General features: G+C 38.9%; 1 protein-coding gene across 1 annotated transcript in view; it reads right to left on the bottom strand.

Moving 5' to 3' along the window:
* The window catches only part of RORB (RAR related orphan receptor B), a 191,536-nt gene that overhangs the window by 19,436 nt on the left and 145,068 nt on the right, over positions 1–27,032 (bottom strand). The window contains exons 4-5 of the mRNA XM_007182274.2: positions 16,257–16,658; positions 9–130 (exon numbers count right to left, since the gene is read on the bottom strand). Coding sequence (XP_007182336.1) covers positions 9–130; positions 16,257–16,658 — 524 coding nt within the window. The remainder of the gene's footprint in view (positions 1–8; positions 131–16,256; positions 16,659–27,032) is intronic.

Below are 27,032 nucleotides of genomic sequence, written 5' to 3'. Positions count from 1 at the left end.
CAGAGTACCTTGCTTTGATACGCTTTAATTTCTTCATACGTGTGGATCTGCCACGCCAGCTGGTGTAGCTCCTCCATGGTGTATTGACATGTCTCCAGATGGGACTTAATGATGTTCTGTGCAATTCGATCTATGAGAAAGAATATCAATTTGAGGGTTTGTGAATAAAATCCCACTCTGCGGAAAGAAACCTGCTGTTAATGTGTTTCCTGTAGGAATGCCTTTTGGAGATACTCCAATTGTATGAGCATGTCTTTAACATTACTATCTATTTGAAAATCTCCAGACAAACTCTTTATTGCTTTTTTCAATTTTCAGTCTTTTAATCAAAATTAACTGCCTTTTCCTCCTCTTTTTGGTCACAAAACTGGGGTCTTAAAGTTGTAAAGTGTTCAAATAGATATTTATTTTTAAAATAAATACAAATTACCATGTACCATGTTTCTTGATTTTTGGCCTGAAAGTCCACTCACAATCTTGTAACACTTGTCACACTGTAACAGTCAGTGTAAACTCCTAAAACTTTAAAATATTTGGAAAATCACTAGATCCCCAGTGTTTATCTATCTCAGAAAGGAGGAATTGAAATATAAATGTTTTGCTTATATTTTAAAAAGGGAGGATTAAACAATAATCTAAAAAAATAGTTTTCTATAGAGGAAAGAGAAGAGAATGGGGGCACAGGGATAGAAGCCAGACTTCTCTGATGGTATTATTTTTGTAGATTTGACTTTGGAACCATGTAGATATCTTCCATAAATAATGTGAGAGGGAGATGAAATGATATGGACTCATGAGGTGATAATTTTGAAGCTGGGTCATGAGGGCCCTTATATTCTTCTTTCAAATTTTTCATAAGATAAAATGTTTCCCTGAAAAAGTTAAAAAAGAGCAAATGGTTTTATTCATAAAAAATGTAGCACAATCAATCTTGGGGGGCCATTTATTCCAAATGGGTTGTATTTAGTACTGTATCTTAAATATCGATTATTTTGGGTTTCGAGGTATGGAAGTTGAGTGATAGAACCAGACATAAGAGCTCTCCTTAACAACCTGCAGTGAGTCCCCCGAAGTTGGATAGAGCTGGCAGAAGGTCCCCTCATAATCCCCCCTCTGCTATTTGAACACGTGAAGGTGACATCTTGGAATTCTGTACTCAGGAATTCTGTAAGTGGGATGTGAGTAGAATGAAGGTGACCAAATTTTCTGCCCGGTAACTGCTCTTGGCTCATATAGAAATGGAGTTTTTCTTGTGTTTCAGGGGGCGCCATTATAAATGCGATTTCTGTTCTTTCTAAATAGCAATATCTCATTTCTCCAGGATAATCCTCAAAGCAGCGCTTAGGTGCCGTTTCCTTTTTTTACCTTGCTAAGCTTCTGGTATATATGGAGGGAAATAAACTGAGTTTTAGTAATGTAGAGAATAAAAAATGTAAGCTTAAGCTTCTAATGAACCTTCGAAATAAAAAATCTCATATGTCCATTGCCTGGCCCATTATAAACACTGAATAAATGGTAGCCACGATTGTCATTATTAGGACGTTCTACATAGTTTTTCATCAGGGAAAGGAATCTGACCACCCAGTGGAGATGAAACAGAGCTATTTAATTTTGGAATCAGTGCTACTGAAGGAGGATATTTCAATATTTATTAGAGTTGTTCAATCAGAACTATAAACTGATGGATGTAGAAGATGCTACAAAATGCTAACTTATGATTATGGCTATGCTCTATTGGATTCAGCATTGAGCATTTCTAGACTTTCATTGCTTATCATGCTATAAAAATCCTTTCTTTAAAAAATCCTATATTCAAAAATTTATTGAACATCCTCCTATGTTGTAAAAAAGGGCAGGAAATATTCTATACAGCATATTAAAATAGATTGGTATGTCATGGTTCATCATTTTTCAATTTCATTTGGGCAGTCTAATTACTTAGACTCTTAAAAAAAATATCTATTCCTCAGTAGGTATATAATGAAAACATAAGATTTTTATGGCTCTACAGTTTTCAAACCTTTATCTTCTTGGTGTAGTCTGTTTTCATTTTCAAAGATATACCGATTTGTCAGTAATTTACAGGCTTCAGGGTTTATAAGCAAAATTACAATTGCACTCAAAATTGCACTATGAAAAACTTTTTTTATCTGTTCCTTTACAATATCTCCTGAGAATTGCTGGCCAAGGTTTAAGAATTCCCTGGCCTTCTGCCACCAAAGTTTAGGGTTCTATGGGGTATGAGGAGTGGACGTAATAAACATGTGGGCAGATTAAGCAAAATTGAAAGTTAAATCCACATGGATGCATTAGGACTCAGCTCAGATGGCCATTCCTGGAGAAGGCTTCCCTGCTTCCCTGTGTCCTCACATAGAAGGGCCAGCTGCCATTACACTTTAATTCCACCCCCAACTGAACCTTTATTCCAGTCAGACTCCCACTGTGCTTATTTGAATGGATGTTTCTACACCCTTCCAGATTGTGAGTTCTTCAAGAGGTGGACTGCAGAACCCAGCATAGTGCCTTCATATATTCATTCACATGTTCACAAATACTTTTTGAGAAGCTATTATATACCAAGTTAAGGTACAGAGTTTAAAAACAGACATTTTCTTTTCTTAAAAGGATCTTATAATAATATCATGTCATATCATGACGTAACAAATGCCCTGAGCTATTGTGGAAGCCCAAAGAAGAAAGTAACTAACTCAGTCTGAGGAAGGCAGAAAACTATCCACAGAGAAGATGCCTGTTGACCTGGGTCTGAGCAGGAATTTGTCACATGAAGAGAAAGACGGACCTTAGGCAGAGGGGATGATGAAAGGGCACAGAGAGAAAACTAGCTCTGAGCTAGATAACTGCTGACATTAAACTTTACATCTTTACAATCCTTACCTTTTACAAACAATTTCCCTTTGAGGAAAAAAGTGAGGTTCAGAAAGAGTGAGTGACTTTAGACCCATTTTTACAGAGCTAACAAATGGTGTTGAAATCAGCTCTGTCTTTTCCAGCAAAAAGTCTGTAGTGTTTGCAATACAGAGTGCATTGAAGAGATGGGGAGGAAGGGACTAGGGATAGACACTGTGATTGGAGATGCAACAGCTGCGTAAGCATGGCCATGGAGTTTGGATTTTACCTTGTAGGCGATTAAGAGCTAGTGGAAGCTGTGAAGCAGGAGAGTGACATGGTCAGTTTTTTGTTTTAAAAGGGTGACACTGGCCATGGCAAAGAAGACGAGATGGCATTAAGGAGTAAGTGAGATTAATCAGGCTGTTGTGAAAAATACAGACAAGATATGAGGAGCTTCTAGAACAGGTGAGAATGACAGAGACAGAGTGGAGGGGCTAGATTCAGGAGAATTCTGAAGGAGGAGGCATAGGACCAGCAGGGTGTGTGTGTGTGTGTGTGTGTGTGTGTGTGTGAATTAAATATAGTAGGTACTCAGCCAATGTTGAGTTAGTAAAGATAATGTTGAAAATATCCATCCATCCATTCGTCCACTCGTTTTCCGCTTTATTTGACAAAGGATTTTAGAAAGCTAAGACTGACCCTTTGTTTGATGATCTTAAAACCTAAGCACTCACGATGGCTTTAACATTAAACATGGGCAATTATTTCCCATACCCTTGTGGTGAGAAGTAAAAGGCAGATCTCTTTTTGACATAAGACATATATCAATGAAAGCTAAGACACAGTAGCAGCAGTAGCAGGAGTGATCCTTCTCCACTTCCTTTCACAGGTCTGCAGTGCAAAGGTGAGCCACGTGCAAAAACCGACTTGACCCTCTCAAGGCTCAGGCCGGGGGGTCAATACACCACACAGTAAAGCTAGACTTGGTCCCTCGGGAGCAAGGCCTGAAGGCTCATTCTGTCGATTAGAAAGATGCATGAACATCAGAGGAGATGGTCTGCTTGGACTGAGAGTCTGCAGTTGTGAAAAGGGGAGAAGGACTTAAAAAGAAGGGACAAAAGGGAGAGACAATGAATACAGTATGCAAAGTTCATGCTGGGAGCCAAAGGAACTTTCAAGAGTCCTTGCCTGGAAAAATAGAAAAGGTAATAGTAAACGCTGTCATCTCTAGGGACCAACCACATGAGAAAGTCCAGACAAAAAGACTGAGGTAAAAGAGCAGGGGATATGGAATCTTTCTGGGCAATCGCACACCCTTCATCCGTTTCCCTGATTTGGATTGCAGTTGCTTCTCAGAGCCCAGTTTTGGTCGGATCCTTTAACCAGCTTGGGCTGCAGAAAGCACATGTTGAAGAAGGAGTCAGAACGCACTGTGCTGGGATAATGGGTGCAAAAGAAATATGGCCCCGATGACTGAATAATGGGAAATTCTACCACCTTCAGAGGTGACGCCCATGGACTCTCCACTCTCCTTTTCCTGAGACCAGGGATGAGGCTAGAGATTTCTTAAGTGGACCTGAAAATGCAGCTATATCTCCTCAGTATTTAAGATTCTGTATGTATCAGTGAGACAGAGCTTTGTCCATTTCACTAAGAGTATGTGGGTTGTTTGATAGTTAATAAAACAACATCAATGAATGAGAAAAACAATTTTATATACTCAGTCCAGTCATTCCTTCTCAATCATGATGAGGGGAAATGCAAACACTGATGCTGGCAAGGGAAAACTGGGTGTGTAATTATAGGTTAATAGTAAGTCCGTGATCCTTATTTTCTGTTTGTTAATTTCATGAAAAATATCCTGCTCTCACTTTCTCTTGCATCTCTTTTTTCCCCATAAAATTGCTGTTTTATTTTTAGACTTTGACCGTTATACTATTCTTGAAGGAAGGCTTATTGGAACCCAAGACTTATAACTAATTAATAGAATTTGTAACTTCATGAGATAGACATGACAACATGTGATTCAAATGAAAGAATAATCCTAGAAATCTTTGAAATAATTGATATAGAGATATGTTTTTGGCATAGGTTGTGGTGATGGTTTCATGAGTGTATACTTATCTCCAAACTCATTAAGTTGTAAACATTAAATACAGACAGATTTTTGTATGTCGATTATATCTCAATAAAGAGGTTTAAAAAATAATTGATATAGGCAAATATACTTTATAATTTTTGATGAAAAATATTGAAAAATATTGTTAAAATTGTTACACTTCCCTAGAAGCTTTAGCGGTAATCTTAAATCCACTTATGACAGGCAATAAGAAGAGAGAAATTAAATTTTTGAAGGGAAAACTGGAATAAAATTGATGGCAATTCTCAATAGTGTGTGCAAAAATTGTAGAACCCTGGGGCTGGAACTAACCTCCTTCCTTCATTTCCAAATGGACTGTATCTAAATAATTCCAGAAATTAGTCGGGTCTCCTGTCTCTCTCTGAAACTTTGGCTCCCTCCCCCCACTGTGATCCTCATCAATCATCACTGTGATCTGTGGAATAAATCAAAGAAGTAGGAAGGAAGTCCCTCCTTAAGGTATTTACAGGTGGTTGAGATGTACATGATATGTGTAAATATTAATAATATTTTGTGTAAATTAATTGTGTAAAAATAATATTTTGAAGTAATATTAAAGAAATACATGAAAAATAAATTTTGTTAAGTATTAATTCATATAGAAAAGCAAAGTCTGGAAAGAAGTCATCTAAATTGCCTAGTACTATGTAGAAAAAAGGCTACATCTGCTTATTTTGGTGAAAAGTAAGTAAACTGACAAGTAAGGTGACAATTTCTTGTTTATAACTGTAATGTTATAAAATGTGGACCAGCTTGCAGCTACTAAAATAGCAAGTGACCTTCTGCAGCTCTGATTTCAACCACTCAGCGGGTTTTTTCCACCAAAGGGGCTTATTTTAGCTCTCACTAGACATTTCAGCAAATGGCGCTCTCCAAAGGCTACAGTGTCTCAGACACGGATTGCACGGGTGGTTTCATTAGAATCCCACATCCTGGGAGCCGGGAAAGTTGAGTATATCTTTAAAAACTGCTGCTTTCAGTGTTATTACCAAGAGCACCCGTGGCCCAACTGTATCAAGGCGAGAAAGCTGAGACTCAAAGCTATATATAGCACTAGAGGGGGCTGCATCTGAAGTCCCTAATTCTTTCTCCTCCCCCTCCCTTTTTTTTTTTTTCCTCATGAGAAAGGACGGTTTCTTCTTGGTGAACTATACCCCCTATTCATTTTCCTCCATAAGGGATTTTTTTTTTAAACTTGGAAGTATTCTTCTTATAATACTATATCTCAGCCTCAATCAAAATGATTAATGAATTTTTAATTTATCACTTGCCTTAAGGATCTAGAGAACTGCTCAATTCTCTGTTTAGTTTATACTACTAGTGTGAAAGGGGAATTCTTAGGGGATTCGCTTTGAATTAATGGCAGGATATCTCTATGGACTTGCTCAAGGCAAGTTTTAAGTGCCTGCATTAGGTTTTCAGAATATCAAGATTCCTCAGAATCCACACTCTGAGGCAGTAACTCTAATATATTAGAACAATTGGTTTAAAGGTGAAACATTTAACCAAGTGTGCATTTTGTCTTTTTGACAACAGACTACCAGTTTTATAAGTTTTCGGTCATTAAATAGAACAAGTCTGCTGGTTAGTGTGGAATAGATGACTGTCAGAGAGGACAATGTTACTTTCGAGAACTTTCTGGTTTTTCTAATCTCTATTTAGAGATGATTATTTTCGGGGCATAAATAGAATTGTGCTCCCAGCATAAAAACATCAATATTTAAGCTTAAAACAGCCATCTATTAGTGATCCATAGCTTCAATAGGGAGGTAATATTTTCAGCATTTAAGTTCTTCAAATTTTTTAAAGAAGAATTTAGGGCCATAAAGAACCCATAACTTATTTGTTGGCTCAGTTTCAATGTCCAACCACTCATTACTCTCTTACCAGTGAATTAGGAAAGCTTCTGGTCTCCTTTTCAAACAAATTCTATTGCCAATTATTACATCAGAGAATGGCATAACTGATTTTTACTTCGTGTAGATCTGAACCAAAATGTTCTTAAAGTGCTTCAGAAAAATACATTAACAGAATATAAGATTGTTATTAACTATAAAAATGATGAAAATGTGATAAAACACAACTCAATAAAATATGAACACAGAGAAAAACAGTGAAAAAAATCAGATTAATACTACAAGTAATAATATCTGGGAAAGGATGGAATGAACAAATATTATCAAATTTCAGGAAGTTCAGGTGAGAGCATTTTAATAGGAAGTAAGAAAACGGAAACTAAAGCAGAAAGAAAAACTGAAATAATCCATAGGGCATTTGTATTTAAGCAGAGTATATCCAAAGGAAAAAACATCATACACAGCAAAACAAATTAACTATCTACGAGGGTGCCTTCTTAATAATTTAATAATGGAAAGCTGTCTTGGATCACAAGTGTTTTGTTTCATTGCAATAGTGCATGTCTAGTTTTGGGGAAATTACAGTTCCCTTTCTTCAAACTAGCTAAGAAAATTAAGAATATATTATAAAAACATTACCTTTTGAAGCTAACTTTCATAGTAAAGGACCTCCTTCACAGAACAATCAGAAAAGATCAACATACTTCAATGCCTTAGAATTGGTGAGTTTTAAGGAAAGCAGCTTGTAGGATGGAGGAGGCCAATATGAACCCATTGAGCCTTTTATTTCATGCCCTTTGGGAAGTCACTTAACATTTTAAAGTCTTAGTTTCTTTGGGTTTGATTTTCTATCCATAGAAAGATTTGGTAGCAGTGATATTTTCTAAGGGCTGTGTAAAAGCATGGCGACTTGAGTCTAAGGGGCTAAATAGGAATTTCTCTTCCTTTTGACTCAGGAGGGAGAAGTCTTGCAGAGTTACAGAAGGTGAGAGTACAGCTCACAGTCTTAAAAGTACTTGAAGTGTCTTAGAACAAACAAAAACAAGATAATCTAGAGCCCGTGAAAATATTTCCCTACTCTCTTTTAAAAAGTACACCTCCACACATTACCCAAAGGACACTTAGCGGGTCACAGATGATGAAAACCTAATTACGGAAATTGCTCACGGCCATCATTAGGATTGACCTTTACTATTTGGATTTTGTTGACATATGGATTGACCGTTAATTTAGACAGAAGCAATCCCTCCCCAACCTTACCCCCTTTTGGAAATGTAGCCAATATAATTCTGACCTTTAGGAAGAACTAATTCAGGAGAAATCTTTGGAGGCAATTTTTACATTTTCAAACATTTAATCTAAATTTTTAAAAGTAATGATTGCTTAAATAATACATTTAATTGACTAATGCTTTAAAATAAGTGTTTTCTAAATAGTCTAGCACCAAATGTTCCTGGAACAAACCTGTCTGAAAACCAAATAGCAGTTCCACAATAGTCTGCATAAATAGGGCTCAGATTTAAATAATAAATTTCTTCTTCTCAGTAGTAAGGGTATATCATCATATATCCTTATCTATAGCTTACATCCTAAAATAAAATAAACAAAAAGTCTTTCCAGCTAGAAACATTTCCAACAGGTTTCCCCACATTTGTAAGTATCACAGAAATAAATCCTGTACTGGTTGGCAGAGAGAGCCTGTTAAGTTGGTTGTATAACATGGTAATGAAAACCAAAGTGTATCAAGCTCCATCAACCTGGCCATCAATTGACATTTCTGTGTCCCATAGCCTATGTGGCATTTTAACCCCAACCAGCTCTTCCCAAAATAGGTGTTTGAAAATGTGGCTAAAGCAGTACCTATTCACCCCAGTCAGTGAAAAGTGATTCAGAGCTCTTTCTAAGAGTAAGTGTCAAGCTTGCAATGCGGGAAATACTAGTCAACAGTGGGGCTGTTTCAGAGATTGTCTTATAAGCATAAACATTCCCTCCTTCAATAAGTCATAGGTAGAACCTCATGAAATCTCCTTCCCTCTTCCTTACTGCAGAATATTTCATATCTACTATGGCTATGGAAACTGAGTGCATAAATTGGAATTGGTTTTCCAATAGCTTCCCAATAGCATTTTTTTTTTTTTTTGGTTGGTGGATTTTAGACTCTTCTTAGGACGTTCTGAATTCTGAGTCAAAAATTAATCCCAAACTAGTATCTCCAGGGGAAGTGTACAGAGGAAGATCAGTTTTGCACAATTTCAACTCAAAATAGAAAAGGTGATTTAAAAGATTTACCTAATCCAGTGAATGCTAGCACATAAGGAAAGCTGTACTGACAGAGGTACAAGCATATATTGGTTAATCTGCATACAGGTACTATAAATAGATATGCAGGTTTATAAGTACTTCAACTGAGCATATATGTGTGTATTGCTTATGATGTAAATCATGCTTATATATGTTTAGAGCCTTGCTGGTCACAAAGTGCTTTTGTATACATTATGCCATTTATTCCAGTTGTGGAGAATCATTGCACTGAGCACGACAGTAGAGTGACTACAACATATTACTAGGTGAGTTAAGACATCTTTTTCAGGTTGTTAAAGGATATCTAGAAAGATATGGATTTGAATGACTCTAGGGAAGAACTACAGTGTCCTCTGTCCCAGGATGCTCCAGAATATTTCGTGGCCATGGACTAGTTAATACTATAGTTGTGACCATGGCAAAGATCCCAGAAGTGTGACAAATTGAATTGATTAGCCCAGTCCCCACACTTGGGCAATTCCTTTTTTTTTTTTTTTGAGATAGAAGACAGGATTCTGGAAATAAGCAGCCTCTTGGGATGTAGTCTATGGGAAGCAGAGAACAAGGTAGTATGAAAATTTCAGAGGAGTCAGGTAAATCCCTCTCAAGTGACCAAGGTGATCTGGGTAGGCCTGGGGCTCAGTCAAGACCATATCTTTATTGTTTTGTCCCCCTTTTTCTTTCAACAGGGGTTTGGGGAGGTGGTCAGGTTGAAGTGGGCCAGAGAGGACGGGTCGATTTGCCCTGAAGTATCCATACAGCGGCTCACTCTTTACTTTGTACATGAACTAGGGATGGTTTGAGATTGGCCACCAGCCTCTCACTGATCAGCTCCTGGTTGTCCTTGATGTTCATTTTTTTTTTAGGAGCGTGGATGAAGAGAAGAGGCTGGTGCACATTTCTGATGTGACTGTGGTTATTAACTTTATAGTTGACAGGGTCATTCCACCCCATGGAAATTCCCAAGTGTGGTCCTACTCCTTGAGACAATTGTTTCAGCATCGGTCAGGATTGCCTAGTTGCCTGTAAGTCCCCTCCCCTCCTCTCCACTACCCTGCCCTTCTCATTGGGAAGTGGCTGTAACAAAGGGAATATTTGTGCACATGGCCAAAGCTCCCACCAGGAGTTGGGAGAACCATAATCCTCCAAAGTCATTGAGCCCATCTGCCTTATTTTTCAGATGAAGAGACTGAGCTCCAGAAAGCTGAACTAATTTTGAACAAGTTCACATGGCTAGTATGTGAACTAGCCATCAGGAGTCCCAATTTGAATGTCCTTTCCCTAAACTGCCTGCATAGGACCTGTGTTTGGGTAAAGGTGACAGGGGTGTCAGATGACAATGGAAGTTCACAAGATGTCTTCCCTCAAGGCAAGAAAGAAAGAACTAAGACACTGGATTTTCATGTCCCTTACTGCTTGAATGATTTTTCTCATTAGTTTAGTCTACTTTTGTTCATTTTAATGACTTACTAGGCACTTGCTCCTAAATTGAATGCCTACCTGTATTTGATAAAGGTGTCACCAGAGGACATAGGAAATACATAGCTGGAGTTAAATTCTATTCTCTGCACCATTTCTGAGTAGTTGAATATGCTTAATAGGTTTAAGCAGTTGTAAAATATTTACCTGTAAAAGCGTATGTCATTGAAGCTGCTGCCTTATGACCATAGCACCTGCTTGGGGTTCTTAATAAATAACAACTGAAACACCACCAACTTTTACAGAATTTCCCCCCAAAAAACAGCACTAAAAATACCTTCTATGTGTCCACGTAGCCTTGATGAAAAAAATAGTACATTACAGGGATTAGATCACCTTTAGGCTAATCCCTTTTTGTAATCTCCTCTATTAATACTCAGCTTCTGTAATAGATGAATTTGCTAAAAAAAAAAGAGGTTTATTTCTATTTTTGATGTTTAAAATTCCAGGCTCCATAAATAGACCACAAAAGGAATATGAAAGTAAATCTACATTTAAGATTACACAGGAGGGATCAATGAATTCACATTTCATTGTCTTTATCTGGAGAGAAAATTACTGAACAGCAAACTCAGATAATGTTTGTAAAAGGCAATCTATCCCCTTAGCACTGAAACTAATTTGATGGATTTTTTCCCTGTTTTTAAAAGCATGTTGTTTGGCTGTTTGAATTGTCTTGTTGTCTGGTACCTCATGGATACACTGTCAATCATCTTGGAGCTTAAATGAGCTTTCATTAAGAGTATTAGTCCTGCAGAATCCTCCAACCCATCTGAGGGCTATAGTGGGGGAGCAAAAACACGACCTTCCATTTTCTTTCTCTGCTTGCTTGCCAGTCTTCCTATAGCCAGCTTCCTTTCCCTGCCACCAACCACGGCAAAATTTTATTTGCAAAGATACAACACCTCCACCATGCCAGCTTGAAGTAAAACTCCTGCTAAACCCAGTTAAACTTGATGCCTAAATATTAATTTGCAGCTTACTTTTGCCCTTCTCTTATTTTATGGTGTTTTGTCCTATGGGATTTTGAGAAACCCAAGCATATTATTCTGGAAATGTTTCATGTTTTTCTCTTTGCTTACCCACATTTTCTTTTCGAGTCCCAAGACTATGGGAATAAAACATTCCTGATAAGAGCTGTGGCACAGAGTAAGCAATACCCCCCATCTTCCTCACCTGCAGGAGAGTTTGTGGTATCGTCATGCTCAGGATTTAGAATACATGGCGTTGAACTGCAGTTATTTATTTTCATGCCTGCTTCCTAGACGGTGAGGACAGGAACCGTGTTCTCCTTGCCTTGAGTGCCTGGCACACACTCCCAAACGTCAACTAGCTAGCTAGTGGGAAGCAGCCGCATAGCACAGGGAGGTCAGCTTGGTGCTCTGTGACCACCTAGAGGGGTGGGATGGGGAGGGTGGGAGGGAGGCGCAAGAGGGAGGGGATATGGGGGTATATGTATATGTATAGCTGATTCACTTTGTTATAAAGCAGAAACTAACAGACCATTGTAAAGCAATTATACTCCAATAAAGATGTTAAAAAAAAAAAAAAAGAGTATGTTTTTGAAAGAATGCCTGGAAGTGTAGAGTAGTAGAATGAGCTACATAAGAACTTAAGCTTTACCACTTAACTAACTCTGTGCCTGGGAAAATCACTCACTCTTTCTGACCCTTAATTTCTTCATCTGCACAATGGGATGATTTCTTCACTTCCCACCTGAAGGCACTGGTAGGAGGCTTAAATTGGCTAATGTGCATGAAGGGATTTTCTGTTTCTGTCTATCCATACGGTATTATTATTAGGGTTCCTGAACCTAGAAGTCTGTAGTTCCTTTGGTGCACTTTTAGAAAGACAAGTTTGGTTCTTTAGGGGGAATATTCCTGACTCATAACACTCAACTAATTGACTTTTTGGGATCTGCATGCTGTTGCTAGTATTGTTTTATGGTTCTTAAACATGCATTTTTATTAAAATTTCAAAACTGTAAGACTGTATTCTGTATGGGCTAATCCAAAAACTGTTTTTTTTTTTAAATCTGCTTTTACAATGGCCCAATCAGAATCATGATCTGGTTGTACAATTTCATTTTTCTCTCAGAAACGAGAGGAAGCAGATCAGTACTTCTAGCAGCCAAGAGTGATGTTAAAAAATTATCTCGTGTGATATAGCCTTCAATTCACCCAGTCAGAATGTGGCTAAGATCACATTTTCTTTTTTTCCTTTTTTTTTTTTAATGGTTTTATTTTATTTTTTGGTCGCGCAGTGTGGCTTGTGGAATCTTAGTTCCCTGACCAGGGATGGAACCTGGGCGCTGGCAGAGAAAGCACCAAGTGCTAACCACTGACCGCCAGGGAATTCCCCACATTTTCTATTTTGTCAGCACAGGCTTCTTTCTATGACAACTTGTCACCAGCCAGATTAGTATAGATCCTTGTTAATCAACTCAAGTCAAAATGTCAGCGTGCACTCTCTGTAAGCTCCTTTGTAGCTCCCAGTAGGACGTCAGGTAGGCAGCAAACACCAAGCAAGTCTTGTTGTGGGAATGCCATTAACTTGTGAGGGGCTCCCTTTGTTTGATGGGAAGAAATATAGTTAAAATAGTTTTTAACTATTTTAACTAATATAGTTTTGATGTTACTTTGACCTGGGTTCACATGCTTACTTTGCTTTTAACAAGTTTTATAACTTCTGAGCCTCAATGTTTTCATCTGTAAAATGGATATACGAATAATTATATAACAGGCATAATAGGGTTGTTATAAGAGTTGAATATTGCTAGGCACCATTAGAGGCTCAATAACAGGTAATTAGGTAATGACCAAGAATGTTATTAAGTAATAATGAGATTAATACCATTATAATATCAATTATATTGATAATAATAATAATGATGAGGCTTATGCATGACAGAAGGTGTTCTAAGAATTTTCAAATATTAACTCATTTAATCCACACTCACAGGTAGCGATTATTATTATCTCAGGTTTACAACTGAGACTCAGGTTAGGTAAACTGCCTGAGGGAAAAGGAACAATGAGGTTTTGAACTCAGGCAGTCCGACTCCAGAACCAAAGTTCTTAACTTCTGTACTACACCACTGATGCCCTCCTGCCCAATTAGACTGTTATGGACTTAGTGCTTTAGTGAAATGAGTGGCAGTTTTTTGGATGGTGCAGGAAAGCATAGTGCATCTCATTGTTGTGGCTCTTACAGGTACCTCCATTCGACATTCGGAGGAGTTTGTGTCCACTAGATGGCATTGCCGTTTTAACGAAATGGGAACCAAGGCAATACTTAGGCTTAGGTGACTGCTAAATTTGAGAGCACTAGGAGGACAGCCTAATTGCATCCCTAAAAGTCTGATGGAAGAAACCTCCAAAATTTAAGGCAGATCTAGAGATCTCTAAAGACTAATAGTATCTTGAAATAAGTAACAAAAATAAATGCTAGTTCATTTTGGGGTCAATGTCTGTGTAGAAAATCTGGATGCATTTGGAGTTTCTCTCGTTCATAGAGGAATAGACTCAAGGCCAGGAGGAGAATGACCTGGGTAGGGTTACTTGAACTTCATGTTTCTGGCTGTAGTTCTCTTTCTGTAATACCTCCTACTGATTCTAAATCACAAAGAAATTGTGATTTCTGCATTCTTAGAAGTCTTTCCTTTTTGGGTATGGATCAGATCGCCCAACAATTGTTTTTGTTTCAGTATGTTTTAAACATGTGTTCCCAATCAATAGCAAACTCAGGAACTTAGATACTAAGTAAGATAAAAGCAAAAAATGGTGCCTATTTCCTTTCCCTTTTAACATGTCCTTTTGGAAAGACCTAGTGACTCCACTTAAACAGATTGTCCCCTATTGATTGACAACGCAGTTTGTGAATACTAAGCCCATAGCAAGTAGCAGGATAATGGATAAGCACAAGGACTCCAGAATCAGACAGCCTGGGATGGAAGTTGGCTCTATCATTTAGTAACCAAAGGACCCTGGGCAGGTCATGAGACATCTCTGAGCCTCTGTTTCCACATCTGTAAAATGGGAGTAACAGTTTTACTTATCATGTAAGATGCTTGTGAAAATTAAATGTGTGTGAAGTGCCTGCGACATAGTCACAGGTTAAGGAGAGCAACATAATGAATATTTTTGTTATTAGAGCTGATGTGTAGTTTTCTATGTCTCTCAGTTGTGGATGTCGTCACAGGTGCTATGTCAACCACTTCTTTACTCCCTGCCACAGGCTGAATTGCTAAGAGAGAAAAATAACGTTTCAGGTTTTATAACTGTGTCACGTCACTTCTTCCTCAACCAGATGGTAGAAGTAGCCAAGATACATATGGCGTGTCCTTCGTTATGTGTTCACATCAACTTTATTTAAAACACTCGTAGGCTTTAGGCTCCTACTCACAGTTTAGACAGAGAAGGTGATTGAACACGTGGTGGACAAGTGAGAACAGCTCAGAGTTACTGAGCGCTTGCGGAGTGCCAAACATGGCTCTGTTTTACAAGTATTGACTCATTTAATTCTTACAACAACTGTGTGATCTGTGAGCTAACATTTTTTGAGGGAAAAAAAAAAAAATAGGATGAGCAAACCAGGATTGAGAAACTTGCTTCAGCTCAAATAATAGGCGACAGATCCAGGATCTGAATTCAGGTAGCCTGGTTCTTCACCACTCTTTTCTGCCACCTCTCAGGGCAAGATGTGAGGAAGCCTCAAGGACTCCCGAGCTCCACACTGCTTCCCCTGTGCACTAAGTACTGCATGACGCCTGCTGTAACCACTGCCTGCTAGCTCCTCCGGGCCGCTGTTAACATGCAGCTCTGTTACCCAGGAGGGTAATGTGTTAAACCTACATCCATATTTTTACGGCAATTAGTTAATACAATCAACCGACTAGACGGTTACCAGACTCCTAAGCTTAACAGGGTAAAACAAAGCTGCGACAGGTCAGAAGAGAGAGTGCACTCTTGAAGACCACTCCTTAAGAAGGACGTTGCAGAAGCAGGAGGGTCTGCGACCGATGCAACTGTGCCTGGGACTTGCCCTGCTCAGAGGGGCTTATTTGTTGCCCTTCTGTAACATTCCAGACCACACTCTTTTTATTGCCAGTAATTCAGACTCTATTCCCACGTAGAATTCTTGAATTCAGATTTACAAGAGCCTTAGAGGTCTTCTGGTCTACCCCTCTGCCTTTACAAAGAAGGAAACTGAGGTTTGTCCCCAGTTATCTTAGATGGAGAGTTGGAGCCCTGTTCATTCAGTTACTACATACTGCTTCTATATCCCTTAGCTATTTCACTTTTAATAGCATCACTTTGAATACTTGCTGAAATTTTCTTGTTTATACCAATAACATTTTCCCTTCAGTGATGAACCCAAATTCAACAGATAGCATCTGTTCTTTACAGATAGCATCTTTCTATTTATGATTTCTACTTTCTTCCTTTGCTTGAAATAAATTTTATGGGCCATGGGAACAGTGACAGTTATTAGATGATATTTTAAAATCAATCCGTTCAATCAATGCAAGCAATTCAACTTAGACCTAAGAAAATGATCTTACGAAACAGGACCAAGGCAATTTCAAAGTAGAATTTCCAAAAATGAGCTGGAAGGAGATTTCCACTTACCGATTTCAGTCATCGTTATCCCTGGTGCTAACTGCCCGTTGTTGAAAGAACTATAGGTAAACAAGTTGGGTACGGATGTGAGGTCATAGATGGGTTCTTGCTTTATCTGTTTGATGCCAGTCATGTCAAGTCCTGACTGATCAGGGGACGGCTGGCCGGAATCCACGCTGTAATAACCCTCAGACTTGGGCAGGTCCATGACGTGTCCGTTGGCGTACGTGCCACTGGCCTCGCTGTTCAGGCTGCTGAGGCCGTTGCTGACGCCGCTGCTGTACACCCTGGCGAGGGCCTCCGCCTCCCCGCTCTGCTGCTGCCGCTGCTCTTGCAGCCGCTGCTGGTGCTTCTGCACCTCCGCATACAGGCTGTCCCTCTGCTTCTTGGACATCCTCCCGAACTTCACAGCTGGGTGGGAGACAAAAGCAGAAAACAGCGCTTGAGGTTCTCATTCCCATTAACCACCTCAAGTCCAAGGGCCCGTGGATGGCTGTCCCCCTCAACATAAAACGCACAACGTCCCAGTACCATAGCCCAAGAGTCCATTTGTTTGCACTCCACGCTTGATAAAAGGTTATATTCACGGGTGTCTGCACTGGTTTATGTGCCTAGTGAGAACTAAATCTAAGCTAGGAAGAAATGTACACACTTATAGATGTATTTCTCATTGACACGAAGTTAGCAGGCATTTTTCCTCGTTCTTTCTTCCTTGCGGGGAAAAAAAAAAATTCACAAAAACCCAAAACTACCACATAGTACCTATTCAAATGTAGACCAACACTCATTATTAGCTTCCCTCCTAAGCATTAGGATTTCTAGATTGCCAGATAGGACCCTATTATTTCACTATTTTCTAAATAGCATGTTGGGTAAGACCAAGGATGTGGAGCAGGGTGAGAAACACAATTTCAAGTAAAGCACATCATTTGCCTTCGATTGGATTTTGGGATCAAATGAAAACAATGTTTGGAAAACAGCAATTTTGTGAATACAATACCCAGCAAGTGAGACAACAGTAACCCTTCCTTTCTTATTCTACCGTCCCCAAGTTTTATACTGCCCCTCTCTTCTGGAAAAATCCTTAACCATCCTGAGGAAGAAGGAGAAAGAGGCTCTGTCAGTGGTCACAGAGTAATACAAAGATGCTTTGATCTGAATTCACTGTTTCTTATAGAGCTTAACCTCCTGAACTGTTGTGGATCGAGACATTTTGCCTCACATGCTGTCAACTCCCGTTTAAGGCTGTGAACGTCCGGAGTCGAGGGGCCACCTTATCTGAATCATCAAGCATGATGTTGTTCGGCTCATGTTAATGGTAGGGACTATGGTAAACTTAGAGGTTCCCTTTTGAGATTCTGCTTTCTTTTCTTTTGTGACACTGTTCCCGTCACCGGCTGGTGGTGGGAGCTCAGAGAATGTGGGAAGAACATGGAGAGTAGAAATAGGTCCAATTTCTGGATTCAGTCAGTAGAGTTGATGAGAATAACTTCTGAGAATGACTAAATGGTGAAGTGCTTAAGAACTCTCCAGCACCAAGGGCCCACAGAAGAGATTCTTGTTGTGAAACAGCTGCCGTTTTACCTCCCAATATTCCTCCAATATTCATTTCCTCTTTCCAGTGGTTATAGAGCTACCAAAGTTTATGTGAGCATAGGCTGTTCAGAATGGAGACCACATTTCCCAACCTCCCTCACTGCCAGGTGTGTCTCTCTGATGAACTTCTGGCTAACAGGGAGTAAATGGAAGCGCTGCGTGCAGGTGTGTGTCCTGAGGCTCGCCATTTTCCTCCTTTCTGCCTGCTGGATTGTGGATGTGAGGGATGGATTTAGAGCAGCCCAAACTCTTCCTATCTCCTTAATCTTTAAAAACCTCTGTTCTGGCTTTCTGACACTGCCTAAGTAGGAAAACCAAGTGGCAATTATCCACTAATTTTTCTGAATAAAGACAAGTAATCGGGTTAATCCAGACCAAACTCCCCATTCCACCTCAGCTGTCATTTTTATAGGTTTTTTTTTCTTTTTTATGATTTTGTTCCTTTATTTCTTTCTTTTCCACATCTTTATTGGAGTATAATTGCTTTACAATGGTGTGTTAGTTTCTGCTTTATAACAAAATGAATCAGCTATACATATATATATATATACCCGTATCTCTTCCCTCTTGCATCTCCCTCCCTCCCACCCTCCCTATCCCACCCCTCTAGGTGGTCACAAAGCACCGAGCTGATCTCCCTGTGCTATGTGGCTATGGATAAAGAAGATGTGGCACATATATAGAATGGAATATTACTCAGCTATAAAAAGAAATGAAATTGAGTTATTTGTAGTGAGGTGGATGGACCTAGAGTCTGTCATACGGAGTGAAGTAAGTCAGAAAGAGAAAAACAAATACCGTATGCTAACACATATGTATGGAATTTATAGGGTTTTGAATCATTGTGTTTAACTTTGTAGAGACAGGACATTAAATTCTGTTTCTCAGAGACAAATATATTTGCTTCCTAACTGCAGTGGTATTTTCAGTTTGTCCATGGACAGAATTCTGTAGTTGCTTTTAGAGAAAGCTTTCTATCTTTATCATTCCAAATAATTTACTCTATATCATTCTCTAGGGGGAAAAAACCCTTTTAGTATACGAAAAAAATAAATCATGGTAAGTTTTGATTCAGAAAAAACTTCTTTCCCCCCAAGAAATGTCACATGCTTCTCCATTTGCTCACCCCGTCCTTTGCATTCCTGTAGATTCGGAACAGCTCTTTGTGACAGAGATAGAGAGGTGAATCCAAAATTTATGTCTACTGCTGTAGGTTAAGATTTTTGTTTTGGCTGGAGTAGACCTACTTTCTGACTTACTTTAGTAGAATAGTTTTGCATTTATTCATTTAAAATTTATAGGGAGAAAAAATTAAGAACGAGGAACTCTTCTGACATGGAGACAAAAATGTAGTGTCTCTTTTTAAACCTTTTTCCAAACCTAAACCTTGCTTTAGATGTCTATACACTTTAGGTGAAATACACATTGTGGTAGGTTGACTGCGTTAATAACCCTGATGCTTCTTGCCTATTTGCCTGCTCTACCCCACGTAAATTTGCAGTGCCCTTTCATTTTGTGCAGGCATCCTGCTCCATCCCCTTGACTCAGGGTCATGTGATCTGCTCTGGACCAATGGGATATTGACATATGTGACACAAACAGAGGCTTAAAAAGTGCTTGTGTGATTGAGTGCCTCACCATGAAAAGGACATGCCTACACTAGTTTGCGGAAGGATAAGATATGTGAAACAGAGCAGAACCATCTCAGGCAAGGCCAACTACAATCAGGAGAGCTGTAGAACTGACCTGTAGCTGACAGCAGATATGGAAATGAGCCCAGTCAGGACCCTATACTGAACAATTTTAGGTTCAGAATTCTGCTGTTAACCATAAGACCTCACAATCAAAGCTAACAGTGTCAAATAAGCATGCTGCCAAGCTCTTTGCCCTGGTAAACACCCGAAAACCCACTCAATGGTGAATAGTTATGCCTCTTCCAAAAAAATTGACTTATCAAGTCACTGAGCAATTTAAATATTTTCAAAGAAAAATCTTAAAGCTCCACAACATTTTGGAATTATCAGGCTTCATCCTAAATCAAGGACTTTGCTGACAATGACTATAATACTATTTTAGAATAAATTTTCCATTCATTTCAGAAACACTGATGAGCCAGTGTTTCAGTTTTATGCCCCTTCCAGTAATAAAAGTGGTGACATACTTGGAAAAAAATTATAGTACTTGGCAAAATAAACTTACTGAACTTTCCTGATATAAAAATAATTTCTTGTCACTATTTGTAAATACATTTATTATATTCATGGGCCTATGTTTTTAATTTAATTTATTTATTATACAGCAGGTTCTTATTACTTATCTATTTTATACATATTAGTGTATATATGTCAATCCCAATCTCCCAATTCATCCCCCCCCCCAACCCCGCTTTCCCCCCTTGGTGTCCATACGTTTGTTCTCTACATCTGTGTCTCTATTTCTACCTTGCAAACCAGTTCAGCTGTACCATTTTTCTAGATTCCACATATATGCATTAATATATGATATTTGTTTTTCTCTTTCTGACTTACTTCACTCTGTATGACAGTCTCTAGGTCCATCCACGTCTCTACAAATGACTTCATGGGCCTATTTTAACAAAGGCTATATTACTATTATATTTTCAAGTATTTGCATTCTTCTTACCACTACCCATTAATCAGAATGGCACATATTTTAAGTGTTTGACCCTCTCAAACTTGAATTATTCTGTTAATGAGATTCACTTGAGTATGGAGACAGCCTCTTGTTAAACTGCTGGCTCTCAAAGAAACCAGCACAATTTGTATACATTGCAAGTGCTTTATAAATATTCAGTGATGATAGTATTTGCTCATGATATGCTCTTAACCCTCATTTTGATCCCACACTAGCAAAGAACCATTTTACGCAAAAGTATTGGAAATCTTTTCATATCTATTTGAATTGTGGGATTCTAAATGGAATGGAAGTTTCTGGAGTAACTATAAAACAAAGATGATGCTTCTTCAAAGATTTCTGCTTCCTACCACATGACTACTAGACACATGTTTTTGGTATCAAGAGGAACCCCGTTGTAGAACTATCATCTATGACTTTCCATAGTCCTTTTGGAAATTATTTTATCTTACTATCTTTGGCTGTGAAATTCTTTATGTTTATATCTCACTACTTATCAAGGAAACTAGTCTTAATTTAACTTTAAAATTTCAAGGCTATGCCTTTTTATAGTGCTTTAAGATTTGTTGAAAAAAATCTGATTCAGTCTACCCAACCCTATTCATAATTTTAAAATATTCTCTCTCTTCCCCTTCACTTCTTTTCCAACAGAGCTTCCTGTGATTATGGAATGTTCCCTGCACTTTCCAATATGGTAGCCACAAGGCACATGTGGCTTTGAGCACTTGAAATATAGCTAGTGTGACTGAAGAACTAAATTTTAAATTTTATTTAATTGTAATAAATCTAAACTTAAATTTAAATAGCAACACGTGGATACTATATTGGACAATGCCATTCTGGATAACAAGAAGCTAAATCTGTGACACCTGCCCGTGTAGGGCAGCTTCCATTTTTTCATAGAGGCATGTCACTTAGGAGGACACATACTTCATTATTGCAAGGTGAGTATAATGTTTTTTCTTTGGGGTGCAATATCTTCCTATTGCTTCCTATTGATGCCAAAATGTTTGTTTTTTTTTTTTTTTTGGTAGTGCTAATACAACTGACACTGAAGATTCCGGCAACTAACATTTGTGAAGGGTCCAGTTAAAAAAGGAAATAAATACAGTGGTGGAGAAGATTCAGTGCACATATGCATGCCATCACTTCACACACATGTATACATGCAATACCTTCACCTTTTTATACACATAAACACATGTGTATGTATTCCAAGTGGATTTGACTTTTGATTCTTTGCCAATGCTAAATTCGAACAAATTTGTTACTGCTGAGTTTGTTGTCTACTCATATATCTCCCATGACTAATATGCCACTATAGAAGCTGAAATTCAGGAGAGAATGAAAGTCCAGTGGAGTCAACAGTTATATCAAGCCATCTACTAGCAGTCATATTGTTTTAGTGACCAGGTATGGTGAAGTAAATATTCTTGGAGCCAGGCATGACTGACAGAAAACAAATGCAAATATTAAAATGAAGATGCTACTTTATGTCTGAGGGAAGCTGGGTGGTGTGTATATAGAAGTTAGGTGTGAGGGCATCTTATCTTGGCTACTGGTACTACTGCTAAAGCACTTTGAAAATATCTGCTTCATCAGTAGAAGGTAGGTATAATAAATTAGTGGCAGGACACATACTACCTCTCATTCTTGAGCCCTTACTAGACATAGCTAATTACCCATAACCTCAGGGCTTCATAATCCTTTGATACCACATACTAGGCATTACTTATCAATAGGAGATAAAACCTGTTTAGCTTCCCAGGTATTAGTGTGACTTATTTAGTTTAAAGTACCGTACATATTCAAGGCTTATAACAAACTTCCTCTATATAAACAGTAAAGAAGAATTTGTTTTCCCTTAGAGAGAATCATTTTTTTTCTTCTGCTGAAGCCTCTTCTCCTCATTCTCAGCCACTATTATCACTCCTGAGCATTTCTCCTCACCATTAATTTGACACAAGCCATGCTTAGGAGGCATTTTGAAAGATGTCCCTGGAAGCCTCAAGACTGTCTCTGGACCTAAAATTAAGATGGATCATTATCCTTAATCCTCAGCATCCTTAGATACTATCCTGCTTTTTCTTGCACAGAAGTTTATGCTGTAGTAAATTTCTTCCCCCTTGAGAATAGACTGCAGCTCTATCCATAAATGATCCCCACGCCCCAACCCCCGCCCCGACAATATACTTCTTTTATGTCATGAGATTCAGACAACCTCTTAGATTTTGTGGGCTGACATCACTGAATCTGCCTTGGACCATATGCCCATCCCTTGCTCATGATTCTGTTCACCAGCACAGACCCACATGATCTCTCTTTCCAAACAGATACTTCCTTTTATTGTAGGAAGAAGCAACAAAGGCAAATACTCAATGGCTTAGTCTCTCTGTAGAATTATTAATGGAACTTTTCAGATAGTGTCAATTATTATGCTGCCTCCATATTACAGAAATGAAGTGCAAAATTATCAACTCAAATTCCCACAGAATTTCACTAGAGAAATTCTGAAAACCATTTAACCTCCACCCTCCACTTTCTTCACTTTAGTTATGTGCAAGTACACAGGGCTATAAATTTACCCTAAGAGTAAATGTATGTGATTAGCAAATCTAGAAAAACAAACAAACAAAATCAGCTAATACATAGAAAAGTTTTGGAAACCTACATCTTGTAGCTTTAGAAGCTACCTAGAAACTGGAAGGCTCAACGTCAGATTCTTTTTATTTTGGGGGTTAAACATATCTCATTGGTATACTTTTGTGCAAGACAAGTTTATGTGGGTTGGAAATTAGAGAAATGGTAAACAAAGATTCAAGATGCAACTATCTGGAGAATGCAAGCTAAGAAGTAAACAGTGGACTCCCTCTTGCGAGAGCACCAGAATCACAACTGGCTGCTGGACAATCATTGACAGGAAGACCCTGGACTTCACCAAGGAGGACACCCCACGTCCAAGGACAGAGGAGAAGCCACAGTGAGACGGTAGGAGGGGCGCAATCAGAGTAAAATCAAATCCCATAACTGCTGGGTGGGTGACTCACAGACTGGCGAACACTTATACCACAGAAGTCCACCCACTGGAGTGAAGGTTCTGAGCCCCACCTCAGGCTTCCCAACCTGGGGGTCCGGCAAAGGGAGGAGGAATTCCTAGAGAATCAGACTTTGAAGTCTAGTGGGAATTGATTGCAGGACTGTGACAGGACTGGGGGAAACAGAGACCCCACTCTTGGAGGGCACACACAAAGTAATGTGTGCATCGGGACCCAGGGGAAGGAGCAGTGACCCTGGGGGAGACTGAACCAGACGTACCTGCTGGTGTTGGGGGGTCTCCTGCAGAGGCGAGTGGTGGCTCTGTTTCACCGTGGGGATAAGGACACTGGCAGCAGAGGTCCTGGGAAGTTCTCCTTGGCGTGAGCCCTCCCAGAGTCTGCCATTAACCCCACCAAAGAGCACGGGTAGGCTCCAGTGTTGGGTTGCCTCAGGCAAAACAACCAACAGGGAGGGAACCCAGCCCCACCCATCAACAGTCAAGTGGATTAAGGTTTTACTGGGCTCTGATCGCCACAGCAACAGGGAGGGAACCCAGCCCCACCCATCAACAGTCAAGTGGATTAAGGTTTTACTGAGCTCTGACCGCCACAGCAACAGTCAGCTCTACCCACCACCAGAGCCTCCCATCAAGCCTCTTAGATAGCCTCAACCACCAGAGGGCAGACAACAGAAGCAAGAAAAACTACAATCCTGCAGCCTGTGGACCAAAAACCACAGTTACAGAAAGACAGAGAAGATGAAAAGGCAGAGGGCTATGTACCAGATGAAGGAACAAGAAAAAACCCCAGAAAAACAACTAAATGAAGTGGAGATAGGCAACCTTCCAGAAAAAGAATTCAGAATAATGATAGTGAAGATGATCCAGGACCTCGGAATAAGAATGGAGGCAAAGATTGAGAAGATGCAAGAAATGATTAACAAAGACCTAGAAGAATTAAAGAACAAACAAACAGAGATGACCAATACAATAACTGAAATGAAAACTACACTAGAAGGAATCAATAGCAGAATAACTGAGGCAGAAGAACGGATAAGTGACCTGGAAGACAGAATGGTGGAATTCACTGCTGCGGAACAGACTAAAGAAAAAAGAATAAAAAGAAATGAAGACAGCCTAAGAGACCTCTGGGACAACATTAAACGCAACAACATTCGCATTATAGGGGTCCCAGAAGGAGAAGAGAGAGAGAAAGGACCAGAGAAAATATTTGAAGAGATTATAATCGAAAACTTCCCTAACATGGGAAAGGAAATAGCCACCCAAGTCCAGGAAGCGCAGAGAGTCCCATACAGAATAAACCCAAGGAGAAACACGCCGAGACACATAGTAATCAAAGTGGCAAAAATTAAAGACAAAGAAAAATTATTGAAAGCAGCAAGGGAAAAACGACAAATAACATACAAGGGAACCCCCATAAGGTTAACAGCTGATTTCTCAGCAGAAACTCTGCAAGCCAGAAGGGAGTGGCATGAAATACTTAAAGTGATGAAAGGGAAGAACCTACAACCAAGATTACTCTACCCAGCAAGGATCTCATTTAGATTTGATGGAGAAATCAAAAGCTTTACAGACAAGCAAAAGCTAAGAGAATTCAGCACCACCAAACCAGCTCTACAACAAATGCTAAAGGAACTTCTCTAAGTGGGAAACACAAGAGAAGAAAAGGACCTACAAAAACAAACCCAAAACAATTAAGAAAATGGTCATAGGAACATACATATCGATAATTACCTTAAACGTGAATGGATTAAATGCCCCAACCAAAAGACATAGACTGGCTGAATGGATACAAAAACAAGACCCATATATATGCTGTCTACAAGAGACCCACTTCAGACCTAGGGACACATACAGACTGAAAGTGAGGGGATGGAAAAAGATATTCCATGCAAATGGAAATCAAAAGAAAGCTGGAGTAGCTATACTCATATCAGATAAAATAGACTTTAAAATAAAGAATGTTACAAGAGACAAGGAAGGACACTACGTAATGATCCAGGGATCAATCCAAGAAGAAGATATAACAATTATAAATATATATGCACCCAACATAGGAGCACCTCAATACATAAGGCAACTGCTAACAGCTCTAAAAGAGGAAATCGACAGTAACACAATAATAGTGGGGGACTTTAACACCTCACTTACACCAATGGACAGATCATCCAAAATGAAAATAAATAAGGAAACAGAAGCTTTAAATGACACAATAGACCAGATAGATTTAATTGATATATATAGGACATTCCATCCAAAAACGGCAGATTACACGTTCTTCTCAAGTGCACACGGAACATTCTCCAGGATAGATCACATCTTGGGTCACAAATCAAGCCTCAGTAAATTTAAGAAAATTGAAATCATATCAAGCATCTTTTCTGACCACAACGCTATGAGATTAGAAATGAATTACAGGGAAAAAAACGTAAAAAAGACAAACACATGGAGGCTAAACAATACGTTACTAAATAACCAAGAGATCACTGAAGAAATCAAACAGGAAATAAAAAAATACCTAGAGACAAATGACAATGAAAACACGACGACCCAAAACCTATGGGATGCAGCAAAAGCGGTTCTAAGAGGGAAGTTTATAGCTATACAAGCCTACCTAAAGAAACAAGAAAAATCTCAAGTAAACAATCTAACTTTACACCTAAAGAAACTAGAGAAAGAAGAACAAACAAAACCCAAAGTTAGCAGAAGGAAAGAAATCATAAAGATCAGAGCAGAAATAAATGAAATAGAAACAAAGAAAACAATAGCAAAGATCAATAAAACTAAAAGTTGGTTCTTTGAGAAGATAAACAAAATTGATAAGCCATTAGCCAGACTCATCAAGAAAAAGAGGGAGAGGACTCAAATCAATAAAATCAGAAATGAAAAAGGAGAAGTTACAACAGACACCGCAGAAATACAAAACATCCTAAGAGACTACTACAAGCAACTTTATGCCAATAAAATGGACGACCTGGAAGAAATGGACAAATTCTTAGAAAGGTATAACCTTCCAAGACTGAACCAGGAAGAAACACAAAATATGAACAGACCAATCACAAGTAATGAAATTGAAACTGTGATTAAAAATCTTCCAACAAACAAAAGTCCAGGACCAGATGGCTTCACAGGTGAATTCTATCAAACATTTAGAGAAGAGCTAACACCCATCCTTCTCAAACTCTTCCAAAAAATTGCAGAGGAAGGAACTCTCCCAAACTCATTCTATGAGGCCACCATCACCCTGATACCAAAACCAGACAAAGACACTACAAAAAAAGAAAATTACAGACCAATATCACTGATGAATATAGATGCAAAAATCCTCAACAAAATACTAGCAAACAGAATCCAACAACACATTAAAAGGATCATACACCACGATCAAGTGGGATTTATCCCAGGGATGCAAGGATTCTTCAATATACGCAAATCAATCAATGTGATACACCATATTAACAAATTGAAGAATAAAAACC

This window comes from Balaenoptera acutorostrata, chromosome 6 (genome assembly GCF_949987535.1).
Source record: "Balaenoptera acutorostrata chromosome 6, mBalAcu1.1, whole genome shotgun sequence".
Classification (NCBI taxonomy): Eukaryota; Metazoa; Chordata; class Mammalia; order Artiodactyla; family Balaenopteridae; genus Balaenoptera; species Balaenoptera acutorostrata.
The sequence above is the reverse complement of the archived record's forward strand: the minus strand, read 5'-3'. Positions and strand labels throughout refer to the sequence as shown.